This window comes from Callithrix jacchus, chromosome 12, assembly GCF_049354715.1.
Source record: "Callithrix jacchus isolate 240 chromosome 12, calJac240_pri, whole genome shotgun sequence".
NCBI lineage: Eukaryota > Metazoa > Chordata > Mammalia > Primates > Cebidae > Callithrix > Callithrix jacchus.
The window spans coordinates 21,283,301-21,299,545 of NC_133513.1; the positions used below are offsets into that span (position 1 = coordinate 21,283,301).

The following is a 16,245-nucleotide window of genomic DNA, read 5'->3' on the forward strand; positions in this document are numbered from 1 at the left end:
CTACGGAAATGGCAAATGCTACAACTCAGCACTCTCCCCCAATCCCTGTTGAGTTGTTAATCACCAGCATCTCAGGGATCAGTGAGATAGTGGGAGAGTCTTTAGGGAGGTGTGGTGCATCCTTGACTATGAAGGGTCAGTGTCATCATTAATAGGGTCTAGACGCACATATGGTCTTCACTGTGGTTGCCCATAGAGCTTCCATATATATGGAACAAAAAAGGTATATACATTGAAAAAAATGTTTTAAAATGTCCTGAGTCCACAGGCTCCAAATATTAAAAATATTTCTTCTGATTTGTGTTAATACGATTATTACTAGCACACAAAACCAAATAAATACATGATACAATTTGATAGTTGTCAAACATAGAGAATAAAGGAGACTCTGGAGGCCTCATTTTGAACAGCCTTCTTGTTAGGCACTTGGGGAGTTTTTACACACTGGGCCAGGAAGGAAAGGAGGATGGGAAGTTGAAGACCTGGAAACTGATTTCCTCTGAATGAACCATGACCAAGAACCCTTGTTCTCAGTTTGAAGACTGCGGGGCTGGTCTGTGTTGCTGAAGGCAGTCATCCCACCTCCATCAGAAAATAACCACAAGGGCCAGGCACAGTGGCTCATGCCTATATATAACCCCAGCACTGTGGACGGCTGAGGTGGGCGGATCACTTGAGGCTAGGAGTTCAAGACCAGCCTGGGCAACATGGCAAAACCCTGTCTCTACTAACAACACAAAAATTAGCAGGACATGGTGGTGCATGCCTGTAGCTACTCGGGAGGCTGAGGCTGCAGTGAGCTGAGATCTTGTCACTGCAATCCAGGCTGGATAACTGAGAGACACTGTCCCAAAAAACAACAACAAAAGAATGCATTTCATGAGACGATGTACATACCCACATCTGGCTGGTGCATGCCCATAGTTGCTGAGAGGTGAGGACGGGGGCAGGTTCAATTGAAACCTTAGCCCTACATGGTAACAAGCTCAAACACCCTTTTTACCAGAACGATGCTCTCCACAAATCATCAGAGCCTGTGGCCTGGTTCAAACAACCTTTGAAGACATTCCCATATGGGCAAGCACTTGGACACGACAGGCAAGGATGTCTTAAAAGAGAGGGTCTTTCCAAAAGGATCCCTCTGCCCCATGCACCCACCAAAGGACTGGGTTTCCATAGTTATTTGGGGAGAGGCTTTTATCTGTTGGGATTAATTTCCCTTACAAACAGAGCCATGCTCTGTATGGAGCTAACTTTCCTGTTTGGCAGACACAGGAAATCTCCGAGATCAGGTTCTTGGTCCAGACCATGACAAAAGAGCAAAGATTTTCTTCTGACCTTTTCATTGACCCTAGTGATACCCTGAGATTTCCCTTTTGGGTGGCTGGAGAACAGGGTGTGTGGTGACAGATGGGGATGAGTGGAGAGTCTGGAATCTGTCATCATCTTTAGTAAAACTGCCTTCCTTCAGTACCCCGACCGGCAAAGCACACTTCTGACCTCTTTCTGAACTGAATTAAGAATGGCCAGGAACAGTCTGGGAAGTGGTTTGGAACCTTCAGGTGCTGGCCTTAGAGCACAATGGGGCTGTGTTCTTCCCTGTTCCGGAGCCATGGTGCCGGAACCATGAATAGCAGGCGCACAGTGGGTTTTGGTGCAACTGACCTTGTCCATACATCAACGTTTCTGGTTTCCCAGTGACAAGCCTGTCTGCGTATGTAAACTGATCCTGACTTCCCCTTTCTTTTCTCTGCAGTGAAATGCAAAATGGAGGATGATGCGGTACCTGCAGCCAAAATGAAAATTCCATAATCTTAACCACAGTTAAGATGTATCTTTGCCCATCCGAGCACAAGTTACCTCGTGCAAGGAAAATGTCTACATTATGCTTTCTCTCTTGTGATTTCTTTAACAAGACTTGGAACATGTAAACCTGGAATCTTTTCTGTACAAGGTAGTATTTGTTGCAAACATGCTTTAGTGCAAATAGTTTAGAAAAGGAAGGACCAGTCTTCACTTTCTGCATTATCCCCACATTTTATTCATCCCTCCACATATCTCTTCAGTGCCTCAGAGGTATCCTTCTACACCAGCTGCTGTTAAAATGTACAATGAACTCTAGTTCCAAGGGATACAGAAGTGCTCTTATTATGAGTTTTCTCACTTTTGGTGCCTTTGCAAAGATCCATATTCTAATTTAAGTCCCCAACCTCTGAATTGGGTTTTAAGTTCACCTGGTGACTATCTTTTTATAAAAAAGACCTTATACTTATGATCATTTTCAAAGGAGACTCGCCCTGAAATTTTATTGCAAACCCAACAAGATGAGACATTTAAACCCACAGAAATGAAACGAAAAATTTTTGTCTTAAGTCCCAAAGTATTATATAGAAAGTTCCTGCTTTTATGGGTAAATAAACTTATTACCCTAATTTGTTCTGTGGTTTTCTGTTAACCAAGATTCTCCCATTTAAAATGCCACAGACTGTGAGCCTCAGGGCAGATCCAAAAGCCCAGTAGTTAGTTGCATTGAGTTGTTTTGAGAAGCTTCTACACGTCTTAAGTAAATAGTAAAGCCTTTATTTTCGTGTTAAGAACAGCATTCTGAAAATAAAACCTATCTGCCCATGCTTTACAACCTTTTAAATCTGTAATATTTATATAGCCATTTGTGGTACATATTGATTGTCTCGAAATATCTTTAACTCTTTTTTTTTTTTTAATAAGTATGCAACCGTCAGCCGGGGAGACGATAAAGGTACATTATAAAACACACATTAATGCATTTAATAAATATATATTATCTATCAAAAACGAGCCTTAGCTCTTCGTCAATTAATAAAAAGCACCTGCTGAGAACTCCTGTAAGCTGGTATCATCATTGCATCACTGGATTATAAAAGCCACAATGCTCCCTTTCAGTTTGGGGTTTGGCCTGAGACGTTCAACTCAGCCTTGGCCAACCAAGACACCACCCCCCTTCACCCTCGTTCAGTGGGCCTGACGGCCTCTGGGAAGAAAAAAAAAACGCACAGGGCGCCCAGCTTCCAACAACCAGACCTTCCACTCAAAACCCTTGAGATGCACAGACCTTCCCAATATGTGAGCTGTCAGAGCTGACTCCCCTCTCTTCCCGCCCTCCATTTCCAGTGGAGAGAAATCCAGGATAGAACGCCAATTTTCTATTAAAAGGGGGGACAAGAGTGGCTGTTATAGTCCCAAAGCGATTTTAGGAAGCAGACACGAAACGATTTGTGCTTACAATGAGAGATTTTGACCACAGATGCTCTCCTCCCAGGCCGTTTTCCCCAAACAAGTCTTGTTTACACAAACGGATCTTAAACAGAGGTGCCATTTAATTTTGTCTTTAAACCTTGCTCCATTGGGGGCAGCTGGCTGCTACAGTCTCTTGGCAAATAAGATGCCTCTTGGTAGTTTTCAGGTGAAGTCATTAGAAAAAGAACAGCTCATTCCCTTCTCCCCTCAGTCCCGCCTCCGCCCCCATTGTGAAGGCGTTCAGCCCACGCTCAACCTTAAAAGCCAAAATAAAACAAAACCCTAAGTGCAATAAGGTATCGGATTTAAAAGGGGCGGGAGAAGGTCTCATTAAGTGAGGTTTCCCATGGCTCAAAGATGGCTCTGTTCTTACGTAGGGGAAGCCTGACTTTCCATCGCAGCCATTTGTGCTGTGCTCACTTTATATGCTTGGACAATAAAGAACTTAGACAGAAAACGATGGTGTGAATTGCTCCATGGTGTGAATGGTATCAGAAAGCTCCAAAGGACTCCAGAGAGCGGGGGTGAGTAACCATTTCCTGGCACGAGAATGTGTAAGGCTGTCGTTTTTCACCGGACAGGACTGAGGTGTTTAAAGATTTCTTTCTTTCTCAGAATACGGGGTCTGCATGCAACTACCCCCACCCCAGGACCTAGCTTCGTTCCCTCCCACCCTTCCCCAGGACTCACGTTTTCAGTCCACGAAATGACTGGAACGGGATTCTCTAGAAGCAAGCGCATGCTCTGGGCAGAGGCAGGGTGCTTCCGGGGCGGGCAGATGGGGGCGGCATTCTGGGACCATGCGTTTTCTTCCCCATGCGTGTAACACAAGGAAATGCACTAGCTGTTAAGGGAAACTCGAAGGAGGGCCACACAGGAAGGGCCAGATTGGCCTTATTTTCCCCAGCGCTTTGCAAGGATGGGGTGGGGAGGGGTGACAGCAGAGACTAGGGCCTCGAGAAATATCAAAAGGTTTATTAAAACATACTCAGCTCAGACGTACTGGCTTATGAAGAGGTCAGTCCTCCCCCAGCCCCCTTTTTTTCATTTTCTTTAAAGGTTAAAGGCTTATGGGTAGTTTTATAGAAAAAGCAATGTAGTGATTAGTGTATCTGCAGAAGGACCCTCCCTCATTTATACATTCCATGCCCTCAGGTTAAAACTCTTTGCTTTGAATCGATGCTGGAGGTTATGCTGGCCAAACAGAGCAGAGAACGTGGGGCTTCGAATGGCCGAGATGTTTAAAATGCCAAATAACAAAGGAATGACTTGCTCAGGAGAGATGGAAACCATGACAGAAACAATGAGCTTGGAAAAGGGCCGTTTTCATGGAACCTGCAGAAGAACCAAGACCGAATATCCCCCAACACCCTCCAAAAGCAACAGGAAACCCTCATGTGATCCATTCCACCCAGGAACCTTCACCACATCCACGGAAAGGACCCAAGGTGTCACTGCTTGCAGGGCAGCGGGATGTCACCTCTGCATCCTAGCGGGTACCCCCGAAGCTCCGCTGGGTGACATTATCTCGGAAAACCTGCCGTGATGCCTGCCTTCCAATCTGCCTCCTGGAGGGGCTTTAACCTGGGGATCCCATTGGAGCTCTTGAAATGAACAAGGGAACAAAATTGGGAAAGGGTTTAGAGAAACACCTGTAAGTGCAGGTCCTCGGCGAGTCGATCAAGGGAAGAGACTGCTGCCCCAAGCCAGAATATTTCTATGGCTCTACAAGGGAAGGGGGCGGGGCCTGTGTTCTCGCCATAGACGCTAGAGCAAGAGCCCCATAGAAGGAACAGTGGTTGATCACTTTCCAAATGTGATGGTCACTTCATCACCCAGAGGGCCTCTTCTTTGGCACATGCCAGGGTCCCTCCACCTCCACTGGCTATAAAGCTTACACCACGATTCAGTTGGGCCTTGCCTTGGAATCCCACTCACGACCTCCTTAAGTCTCATGACCCCCCTGAAATGTGCAAACCACCAGGCAAGCCATTGGAAAAGTCCCCATTTGTCCTCCTCAACACAATGGTCATCTCCAAGAGGCCACCCGGGGTCCAGCCCTTGCTGGGGAGGGGTGGTAGGGTGGGGACCCCCTACCTCCAACCAACACCAGCCTGACCCACCAGCGGTGAATTTGGTTCTGTTCTACCCCCAAAGGATGAAAGAGTCTTCCCAGCCACATTTTCGAGTGAGCCTAATACTATTTGCAATTAGCTTGGCTTTAGTTTGCGGGGATTGAGGTTGCTCTGGTATTACGTGTCTGTGTGTGTGGCCGGGGAGGGGAGGGCAGTCGGTGTTAGCTTTTCAGTTCGTCAGTGTTCACATTTACACGAAATCCCCTTGGCTAGGATTTCCAAATTTCCTGGCTGTGAGGCGGCCTGGTTCGGCTACTGTTACCGATTTCTCCCTCAAGAAAGACACAGCCAGGGAGGGAAATCGGTAAGAGAGATTCTGATTCTCTGGAACTTAAAGTCTTTCACCAAAGGTGTCTTCCTGTGTGACTTGGCGGAGCAGTTGGGATCTGGAATAACATAAGGATAACACACTGAGAACTCTGTGCTTTGCAAAGTCAACATTAGAAACCAATGCGTAAACAATGCAGCAAAAATAAGTTACCTTGCTTTTACCTAGACAGGCCGAGTAATTCCCAGGAAAGGCAGCAATGGCTGTGTGTCAAGCTGCTGCGGTTCTTGGGAAGCTCAGCTCCCTTTTCTATAATAATCACCCACCCCTAAGGAACGTAAGTTCAACTCATTTACTTTCTGTCTTGACTATTTTTTCACATGCTGGCCTTGAAGGAACTAGGAGGGCTTAAGAGTGACACGAGGGGGCTTTTGTAACCATATTTATTATAACACACAGGCCGAATGCTTGTGAGTCAGGCTTTTCTTGGCACTGGACAATAAAACAGCCCAGTGGATGGCAGGGGGTTTTAAGAATGCAAATCTGTGATTCTGTCTTTGAGTCTGTTCCAAACCAATGCCTAGCATACCATTCAAAAGGCCAGGAAAACCTACATTCCCTCTGGAGATCAAAGACCATCCCTGATTGACATCAATAAAAAAAAAGAAAAAAAGAATGCTCAGGTTGAATTATGGAGTTGGAACATGATATAAAGAATGGAAATCCAATTTACACATGTAAACTGGCTCAGGCCTTGTTTCTGAAGGAAGCATGTAGCTATGTTTGGAAATTAAATGTGGGGATGAGAGTGCATCTTTGGATTGCTGGAGAAACAAAATAATGTCATTCCACAGAGGCAAATGTAAATAATGACAATTCTGCTGAAGGTCTGTTTGGCATCAGATAGTAGTAAACCTGCTTCTGGTGTTTGAGGGAGAGAAATAATCGCTGCTTCAATTTCCTAGGACGTCTCTTAGGGAATGGGAGAACCTGGGACCCAGCTTGGGGGATCCACAGAGGGGCGGCCGGGGGCCTTAACCTAGGTTGGATGTCAGTAAAATCTGCTGGGGGGGCTTCATCCTTCTGGGCTTTTCCCAAAAGTCACCTCCCAGGGACAAAGCTGGGGCACTGTGTGCAAGAGCCTCAAGGAATACAAACTCTTTCAAATGAATCTACAGATGGTTTTCTAAATAGAGGCAGATATTCCGTGCATGGAGAAAAGGGGTAGAAAGGGAAAGAAGAAAAATAAAAGCATTGCATGCATTTGAGCTGCGGTCTTTGCAGGCCACACGAGCAGCCTCCACGGAGGAGTCTGTCCCTGTTGAAGCTGCTCCCCCACACCGTAGACTCCTAGGCTTCCTACCCACCCATCACACCTTTATACTTACAGTCCCACCGTTGAGCACGACGGCCATCTCAGTTGGCTGATACACGTTGCTTCTAAATGGAGCGCTGGGTCTTTTCCCCAAGCTGCCACTGGGTCTTTTTCCCAAGCTGCCGTTGGGAAATCCTGCTGTTCGGAGAGCTGGGGAAGGGAGGGATTGGCAAGACAACATCGCCAGAAAAAAAAAAGACACAATTTTGCTTTTTTCCCTTGCAACAACAACACGCTCCGGGCACCCCCATCCACCCAGCCCAGTGGCTCCTCCCCTTTGTCACAAGCCTGATTCAAAACAAAAGTCACAAAGGGGCTTTGTTCTTAGGCTCTCTAGGAGCCTGACCCGTCTCAGTGGGTTTGGGAAAAGCTGCTGAAGAGACCAGGGGAAGGAGGCCCATGGTTGGGCCTCTAGCCTCCCCAAAGCCATACAGCCTCTGCAGGCCGTGGGTGATAGGCACCTTCTCACTACAGAGCCATTCATGTAAAGTTCAGGATCACAGTACTCGAAACTGCTTGCTGTTTGTGGACACACGCAGAGGGGGAAGCTGCTAAGAGTCTTCACTAGGAAGTGACCAGGGATGAGAACGGGGGACTCTAACACATGTAGGGTTATTCCAAACGAGCAAAAGAGAGACCTGAGGCCGAGATGGCATGTCAGCCCTTTTTCCCTCTGAAAGATGGTTAATGGCTGGGTGCAGTGGCCCATGCCTGTAATCCCAGCACTTTGGGAGGCTGAGGTGGGTGGATCACGAGGTCAGGAGTTTGAGACCAGCCTGACCAATATGGTGAAACCCCGTCTCTACTAAAAATACAAAAATTAGCCGGGCATGGTGGCAGGCACCTGTAATCCCAGCTACTCAGGAGGCTGAGGTGAAGAATCACTTGAACCTGGGAGGCAGAGGTTGCAATGAGCTGAGATCACATGCCTGCACTCCAGCCTAGGCAACAGAATGAGACTTATCTTAAAACAAAAAAAAGGGTAAAACCAGCGTTTCTCATATACTATACGTTTAGAGATTTGAACTTTCTTTTTGTTAAAGAAAAGCTAGCATGAAAAGAACATGGAGGAATCTTTAAAAAAAAAAAAAAAAAGAGTAGAAGCCAAGCGTGGTGGCTCAAGCCTGTAATCCCTAATCCTAGCACTTTGGGAGGCCAAGGCGGGTGGATCACTTGAGGTCAGGAGTTTGAGACCAGCCTGGCCAACATGGTGAAACCCTGTCTCTACTAATACTACTAAATTAGCTGGGCATGGTGGGGCACACATGTAATCCAAGCTACTCAGGAGGCTGAGGCACAAGGATTACTCGAACCTGGGAGGTGGAAGTTGCAGTGAGCCAAGGTTGAACCACTGCACTCTAGCCTGGATGACAGAGTGAAACTGTGTCTCAAAAAAAAGTCTTCCCTCAAGGGAGCCACTTTTCTGGCAGAAAAGCAGCCAGAGAGCTTGTTTTTTTTTCTTTGCAAATTACTTGGGAAAGGGACCAAAATCATCTCAGTTCCACACTGAAGCTTCATAGAGTACCAACCAGGAGCCAGGCACTGTGCAAAGCACTTTATATACATTAACTCATTTAATATTTTTTCTTTCTTTTTAACTCACTTAATTTTCACCTTTTTGAGACAAAGTCTGGGTGATTTCCAGGCTAGAATGCAGAGGCATGATCATAGCTCACTGTAGCCTTAAACTCCCAGGCTCAAAGCAATCCTCCTGCCCCAGCCTCCTGAGTAGCTGGGACTACCGACACATGCCAGCATGCCTGGCTAATTTTTTAATATATTTTTTTGTAGAGACGGGGGTCTCACTTTGTTGCCCAGGCTGACTGTATGTACTTACATTATTTCCACTTTACTTGGAACACAGAGAGATTAAGTAACTTGCCCAAGGTCACACAGCTGCTAAGGGGCACAATCAGCATTGGGACCCAGGCAAGGAATCTGGGTTCTTCGCCATCACTATACCCACTCCAGATACTCTGCGTTTAACCCCACACTTAGTTACTTAGAAGCAACTTGAATTTTAAGTGACATTAGGGGAAGCTTGGCCTGGTCTAGACCAAAGAGACTGAGGCAGGGTGAAGAACACATATTTCAAGACATACTGATGAAAACCTTCCTGCTTTGGCATCTCCAAGCCTTCAAGCAGCTCACTATGCTTGGTACTGGGCAAAGAGTTGCCCTCCCCGGGAAGCAGCTTAATAAGTGAGAGATGGTCCATGGGTTTTTCCTGAGACAGGGTCTCCCTCCGTCACCCAGACTAGAGTGCAGGGGTGCATACTTCACTGCAGCCTTGAACTCCTGGGCTCAAACAATCCTCCTGCCTCAGCCTCCCGAGTAACTGGGACTATAGGCATGTGCCATCATGCCTGGCTAATTTTTTTTTTTTTTTTTTTGAGACAGAGTCTCACTTTGTCACCAGGCTGGAGTGCAGCAGCGTGATCTTAGTTCACTGCAACCTCTGCCTCCCAAGTTCAAGCAATTCTCCTGCCTCAGCCTCCTGAGTAGCTGGGACTACAGGATATGCCACCATGCCCAGCTAATTTTTTTTTTTTTTTGTATTTTTAGTAGAGACAGCGTTTCACCATGTTGGCCAGGATGGTCTCAATCTCTTGACCTGGTGATCCACCCACCTTGGCCTCCCAAAGTGCTGGAATTACAGGGGTAAGCCACCATGCCTGGCCACACCTGGCTAATTTTTAAGTGTTCTGTAGAGATAGGGTTTCCTTCCCTATGTTGCCCAGGCTGGTCTCGAACTCCTGGCCTTAAGTAATTCTAATGCCTCGGCCTCCTAAAGTGCTCAGATTACAGGTGCGAATCACCACACCCAACCTACGGACTCTTAGTATTATGAATTCCTAGCCTAGACCTGTTCCAGGGGCGGGAAGACCAAAACACACAGCTTTCCTTGTAATGCAGAGACCCCACAGCTGTGGTGGGGGAATCTGCCTCTAAACACATTTTCCTCAAAGAAAACTAAGGCTAGACTCGACAGCCCATCTGTCCCTTTAGCCCCAGGGTCCCTGTCTGTAGGACCTATTTGTGGTTCTCCTCTGGTGAATTATCCCTCCCACATTCTAGACCGCTGAGTGTTGGCTACAACTAACTGCCTTCTCCCTAAATGTAACTTAGGTGTGGTGGCTCAGGTCATCACATCTCCTGGAAACACTGATTGGCTCGGGGAAGGGTAGTTAGGTCCAGTCACTGCTAACCCTGGGATTTGTTCAGACATCCTGGGAAATGTTTGTCTTTTCTACTGGGACTCTGTGCTTTCCTGGCGCTCTTGCCTGCTGTGATGTGAACGGCCAAGAAATGGAGAAAGACCAGATTGTATTTTGACTTGAGTCTCCGGAATCTAACCATTTCTAAAGCCTAATTCATTTTTGCTGCTCAGGGGTCCCCAAGCCCTTGGCCATAGGTATTGCCTTAGCTCTGCCTCTTGTCAGATCAGCAGTGGCATTCAATTCTTTTTGAGACAGAGTCTTGCTCTGTCACCCAGGCTGGAGTGCAGTGGCACAATCTTAGCTTACTGCAACCTCTGCCTCTTGGGTTCAAGTGATTCTCCTGCCTCACCCTCCTGAGTAGAATAGCTGGGACCACAAGCACGGGCCACCATGCCCGGCTAATTTTTGTAGAGACAGGTTTTACTATGTTGGCCAAGCTGGCATCAAACTCCTGATCTCAAGTGATCTGCCCACCTTGGCCTCCCAAAGTGTTGGGATTATAGGCATGAGCCCCCACACCCGGCTGACATTTAATTCTTATAGAAGCTCGAATTTTATTGAGAATTGGGATGCAATATTGAGAATTGTGGATGCAAGGGATCTAGGTTGTACGCTCCTTATGAGAATCTAATGCTTGATGATCTGAGGTGGAACAGTTTCATTCTGAAATCGCCCCCCAAACCCCCAACCTTGATCCCTGGAAATACCGTCTTCCATGAAACTGGTCCCTTGCGCCAAAAAGGTTGACAATCGCTGCTTTGGATTTTTATTACTTGCAACTTACTTCGAGAAGCCCAACTCACACCCTACCTAGACCTGGGCCAGAGAGAGAGACAAGCAGAGCTCACCCACCTTGCTTAGGACCTCTCCTAAGAGAAGGAGGTGCCCTTAGAAATCAAAGCTCAAATGGTAGAATGCCAGCCTTTTCTCTCATAGACCCTGTGCATGATGCCAGGCTCCCGGGTTCAAGCGATTCTCCTTCCTCAGCCTCCTGGGTAGAGTAACTATGACCACAGCCACCCAAAGCAACCACACCCCCAGAACCAACTTGGGGCCTTCCAGCAAGAAGCAAAAGTTCATTTTAAAGAGGCCTTGGCCCTAATGAGATCAGAGAGCACAGAGCCCCTAATAGAGGAAAGAACGCTTTTCTTTCTTGCTCTTTTGAAAGTGAACATTTCATGTGTCTTATTAATGCGTTCCGAGATGTGATCCGAGGTGCCTCAGCTCTCAGTGTATTTTAATCTTTTATCACATGCCTTATGCCTTGTTGATACTTATTAATAAGCAGCAGGTGGGTGAAGTTGTATATTTCTGGGGTCTCACTCAGTGGAAGGATATGGGGATGGAGGCTTCTGGGGCTTGGCAAAGCCACAACACAGCCTGGAGAATGCCCTTCCCACTGCATGACCGTTTCAGGGATGGACTCTCAAAAGAAGAGAGCCCGAAAGGCTGAAATGCAAGAGAAACTGGGCCAACCACAGCTCCTGGGCACTGGCGATTCTGTGAGACCCAAGAGCTCAAGGATAAGGCCTCTCTCTCATGGGGCCTGGTTCCTAAAATACAAGCTGGCTGAGGTCAGCACCAGTGATGCCAACAGCTGTTCCTCTTGTGGCAAGGGAGCATGCCAGATAGTCCCCAGCCAGCGAGCAAAGCAAGGGTTTCTAGAACAAAGGCCATCTAGCCAGGACTCCAACTTTACCTTTCTGTGGTAGCTTTGCCTGGTCTCAGGGGATTTTTTTTTTTTTTTGAGTCAGGGTCTCTGTCTCACGCTGGGGTGCAGTGGTGTGAATATGGCTCACTGCTGCCTTGACCTCCCTAGCTCAAGTCACCCTCCCACCTCAGCCTCCCAAGTAGCAGGGACTACAGGCACATGCCACCATGCCTGGCTTATTTTAGTATTTTTTTTTTTTTTTGAGACAGAGTCTTGCTCTGTCACCAGGCGCCAGGCTGGAGTGTAGTGGTGCAATCTTGGCTCACTGCAACCTCCGCCTCCCGGGTTCAAGCAATTCTGCTGCCTCAGCCTCCTGAGTAGTTGGGACTACAGGTGCGCGCCACCATGACCAGCTAATTTTTGTATTTTTTTTAGTAGAGACAGGATTTCACCATGTTGACCAGGATGGTCTTGATCTCTTGACCTCATGATCCACCAGCCTCGGCCTCCCAAAGTGCTGGGATTACAGGCTTGAGCCACTGCGCCCGGCCCATTTTAATATTTTTTGTAGAGACAGGGTCTCCCTATGTTGCCCAGGCTGGTCTCAAAATTCCTGGGCTCAAGCAATCCTCCTGCCCCAGCCTCCCAAAGAGCTGGGATACAGTTGTGAACCACTGCACCCAGCTTCATGTGAATTTTGGTGGACATACATTTGGGATGATTCAAAAGATGGCTATTTTTAAAAAGATCTGACAACATCCAAGGTTGCTGAAGAGGTGGAGAGATGGGGAGATGGGGCTTTGATGCATTTATCAAGGGGAAGGATAGTCAACTGGTCTAACTTTCTGGGGTGCCATCTGGCAGTATGTACAGTAATTCCTCATTTAATGTCATCAAAAGGTTCTTGAAAACTGCAACTTTAAGTGAAAGAATGTACAAGAGGTTCTTGAATGGTGTCATTGTTTTGCTGAAATTGATGAGAAAAAGATTGGTTTTGTTATGCATCACTTAAAAGTCGCAGTTTGCAAGAACCCGTTAATAATGCCCAGTGAAGAGGTACTGTATTAAAATTGGAAGAGCAGGCTCTTTAACCTGTATCTAGGAAATTTTTTGCAAGGAACGAATTGATCAAAAGCCTGAGATGAATGCATGAGAATCTTCATGGCAGCCCTGTTTATCATCGAGAGCCAGAAGCAGGCAGAATATTTACCAGCAGCAGATCAGAAAATTGAGTGACAGGGCCTAATGGCAAGAAGACTTGTTCTATGGCTTTGTTAGATTCTCAAAGCCACCCATGACTCTCAAAAGGCGAAGAAACACTACTGTTGAACATGATGGTTCCACTTCCTTGAAGTAAAACCAGGATGCCACAGCTACTCAAGGATCATGGTCTTTACACTGTAAGATAACTCACCTCTGCTGGGGGCTTCCTGGGGGCCTGGTATCATTCTGAGCATTCTAGTGGCTGATCTCTTTTAATCTCTACAATAACTTCATGAGTTCTTATTTGCAGACAGGAAACTGAGGCACAGAGAGGCTAAGCCTCATCATTAAAAGGAAACTGTAGCTCTGCAGTTACTGATCTGCAGCTACCTCCCTAACATTGATTTAAAGCAAGCACGCTGAAGACCACCACTTAAACCAGTGCTTTCAACCTGGTTACTTACATCTGAGAATCACTTGGAGAGCTTAAAAATACCTAATCCCAAACTCAGGCTTAATCACAATTGAGCAAGGGTTGGTAATTTTTTAAAGCAGCCCAAGTGATTGTAAAGCACAGCACAGTTAAGAAGCACTCTGCCAGGCTGGGCAAGGTGGGTCACCCCTGCAATCCCAGTACTTCAGGAGGCTGAGATGGGTGGATCACCTGAGGTTGGGAGTTCGAGACCAGCTTGACCAACATGGAGAAACCGCGTCTGTACTAAAAATACAAAGTTAGGTAGGCGTAGTGGCCGCATGCCTGTAATCCCAGCTACTCGGGAGGCTGAGGCATGAGAATCACTTGAACCCCGGAGGCGGAGGTTGTGGTGAGCCGAGATCGTGTTATTACAATCCAGTCTGGGCAACAAGAGCAAAACTTTTTCTCAAAAAAAAAAAAGAAAGAAGCACGTTGCCCTATTGTATGTGAAGGTGGAAGCAAACCGTTGCCCCTGGGCAAAGGAATTTTAAACAATTTTTGTTTATTATTCTTTTCTTTTATTTTTTATTTAAGATAAGGTCTCCCTTTGTCACCCAGGCTAGGTTGCAGTGGTGCGATCTCAGCTCACTGTAACCTCCGCCCCCTGGGTTCAAGTGATTCTCCCACCCCACCTCCCGAGTACCTGGGATTACAAGTGTGCACCACCACACTCAGCTATTATTTTTATTATTATTCTTTTGTATTTTTAGTAGACACAGGGGTCTTGCCACGTTGCCCAGGCTGGTCCCAACTTTTGAGTTCAAGCAATCTGCCCGCCCAGCCTCCCAAAGTGCTGGGATTATAGGCGTGAGCCACCACACCTGGCTGTTATTTTTACTTGCTGAACTTACATGATTCCTTGCTGATTATTGTTGCTTATTTGCCACCAGGAAAGAGTAATGAAAATATGTTTATCTAGAAAGAGGGGAATGGAAGGACAACTTCCTTGGCTTTGGAATGTGTCCCTGTGAAACAGACAGGGTATGTGGCACCTCCAGACTCTCCATCATCCCCGCACCAGGCCCAGCTCTGCTGACACCAACCTGGGTTCCAGAGCCCTTGCATCTCTGGATCTTATCTGGCTGTAAAGTCTTGCCTGCATTTTTATAAGAAAGGATGAAGTAATGGAATTCAGAAAACCAACTGTTTCCCTCCCTGCTCTGCCACATCCTTATAGCCAATGATTGAACAAGTTGCCTGACATCCCTGGGCCTCAGTTTTCCACTCTGTAAAATGGGTCATGGGTCTGACTGATAGTCCTCATCTTTCCAAATGCACAGAGTCATCCTGACATCTCAGTGAGATGGGTTATGCTTAAGTGCTTTAAGAAGAGGAAGGTAGGCTGGGTGCGGTGGCTCATGTCTGAAATCCTAGCACTTTGGGAGGCCGATGTGGGTGGGCTGCCTGAACTCAGGAGTTCGAGACCAGCCTGGGCAACACGGCGAAACTGTGTCGCTACTAAAAACACAAAAAATTCGCCGGATGTGGCAGCATGCGCCTGTAATCCCAGATACTCAGGAGGCTAAGGCAGGAGAATTGCTAGACCCAGGAAGTGGAGGTTGCAGTGAGCTGAGATCATGCCACTGGAAGCTTGGGTGACAGAGCAAGACTCCACATCTAAAGAAAACAGGGGCTTGCTGACCTGGAACTTCCTGGTAGGAAAAAGAGCATCTGATAAAGGCCACATCGGGATTTCCAGCCCTGTCTAGTAGAGGAGCCACTAGCTTTCCCTCCTGTCAGTCTGGCCAAGGGGAGGGGTCCATCTAATGGGAAAGAAGGATGTGGATGGTCTTGGATGGGATGGGCAGCTACTGAGCATGGCTCATGCACCAGGCCCCTGGATGAATGTCACTGAAGAGGGAATCATGACAATCTGAAGTCCTCGGGCAAGTCATTTAATTCTCAGAACCTCCATTTATTCATCCGTAAGATGGGGATAATAACAAGACCTACCTCATTAGGTGGTGGTGAGGACTAATGAGCTAATGCAGGTCAAAGATTTCCAATAGTGGCCGGGTGCAGTGGCTCACGCCTGTAATCCCAGAACTTTGGGAGGCCAAGGCAGGTGGATTACATGAGGTTGGGAGTTCAAGACCAGCCTGGCCAACATGGAGAAACCCAGTCTCTACTAAAAATACAAAAACTAGCCAGGTGTGGTGATACACACCTGTTATCCCAGCTACTCAGGCGGCCGAGGCAGGAGAATCACTTGAACCTGGGAAGCGGAGTTGCAGTGAGCCAAGATCATGCCATTGCACTCCACTCCAGCCAGGGCAACAGAGCAAGACTCTGAAAAAAAAAAAAGTGCCTGATACATAGTTAGTGCTCAACAAATGATGACGACACTAGTTATTATTATTATTCATGTTGTAGCTCTGATGCATCTTCAAAGAACCGAGAAAGGGCAAGTTTATTCAATCTCAAGTGCTGGGACGCTGGCTGACTCCTTTCAAATAACGATTCTAGGAGATACTTCTCAAGTATTGACAGCGGGGGCTTTGGGTTCCTGTGCCACATCCCCTAGGCAAGACCTCGCTTCTGAACCCTCCTGCAGCAGCGGCAGATAGCCCTGGGTACCTAGACAGTGTCCATCTCAAGTGCTCAGCAAATCTGTTTTTCTGCCTTGGAGCGGATGATACTT

General features: G+C 47.0%; 3 protein-coding genes across 13 annotated transcripts in view; 1 reads left to right on the forward strand and 2 right to left on the reverse strand.

The window, feature by feature from the left end:
- IQCK (IQ motif containing K) overlaps positions 1-2,859 on the forward strand; it is a 149,539-nt gene extending 146,680 nt beyond the window's left edge. For both annotated transcript variants that reach the window (XM_035267114.3, XM_035267115.3), the window contains one exon: positions 1,757-2,859. In XM_035267114.3, coding sequence (XP_035123005.3) covers positions 1,757-1,812 — 56 coding nt within the window. In that variant the 3' untranslated portion in view covers positions 1,813-2,859. The remainder of the gene's footprint in view (positions 1-1,756) is intronic.
- The window catches only part of KNOP1 (lysine rich nucleolar protein 1), a 179,671-nt gene extending 175,649 nt beyond the window's left edge, over positions 1-4,022 (reverse strand). The window contains exon 1 of the mRNA XM_078344815.1: positions 3,967-4,022. The gene's annotated coding sequence lies outside the window, so the exon portion shown is untranslated. The remainder of the gene's footprint in view (positions 1-3,966) is intronic.
- GPRC5B (G protein-coupled receptor class C group 5 member B) overlaps positions 2,560-16,245 on the reverse strand; it is a 30,078-nt gene continuing 16,392 nt past the window's right edge. For all 10 annotated transcript variants that reach the window (XM_078344827.1, XM_035267112.3, XM_078344825.1 and 7 more), the window contains 2 exons: positions 7,068-7,204; positions 2,560-5,797 (listed from right to left, as the gene is read on the reverse strand). In XM_078344827.1, coding sequence (XP_078200953.1) covers positions 5,753-5,797; positions 7,068-7,204 — 182 coding nt within the window. In that variant the 3' untranslated portion in view covers positions 2,560-5,752. The remainder of the gene's footprint in view (positions 5,798-7,067; positions 7,205-16,245) is intronic.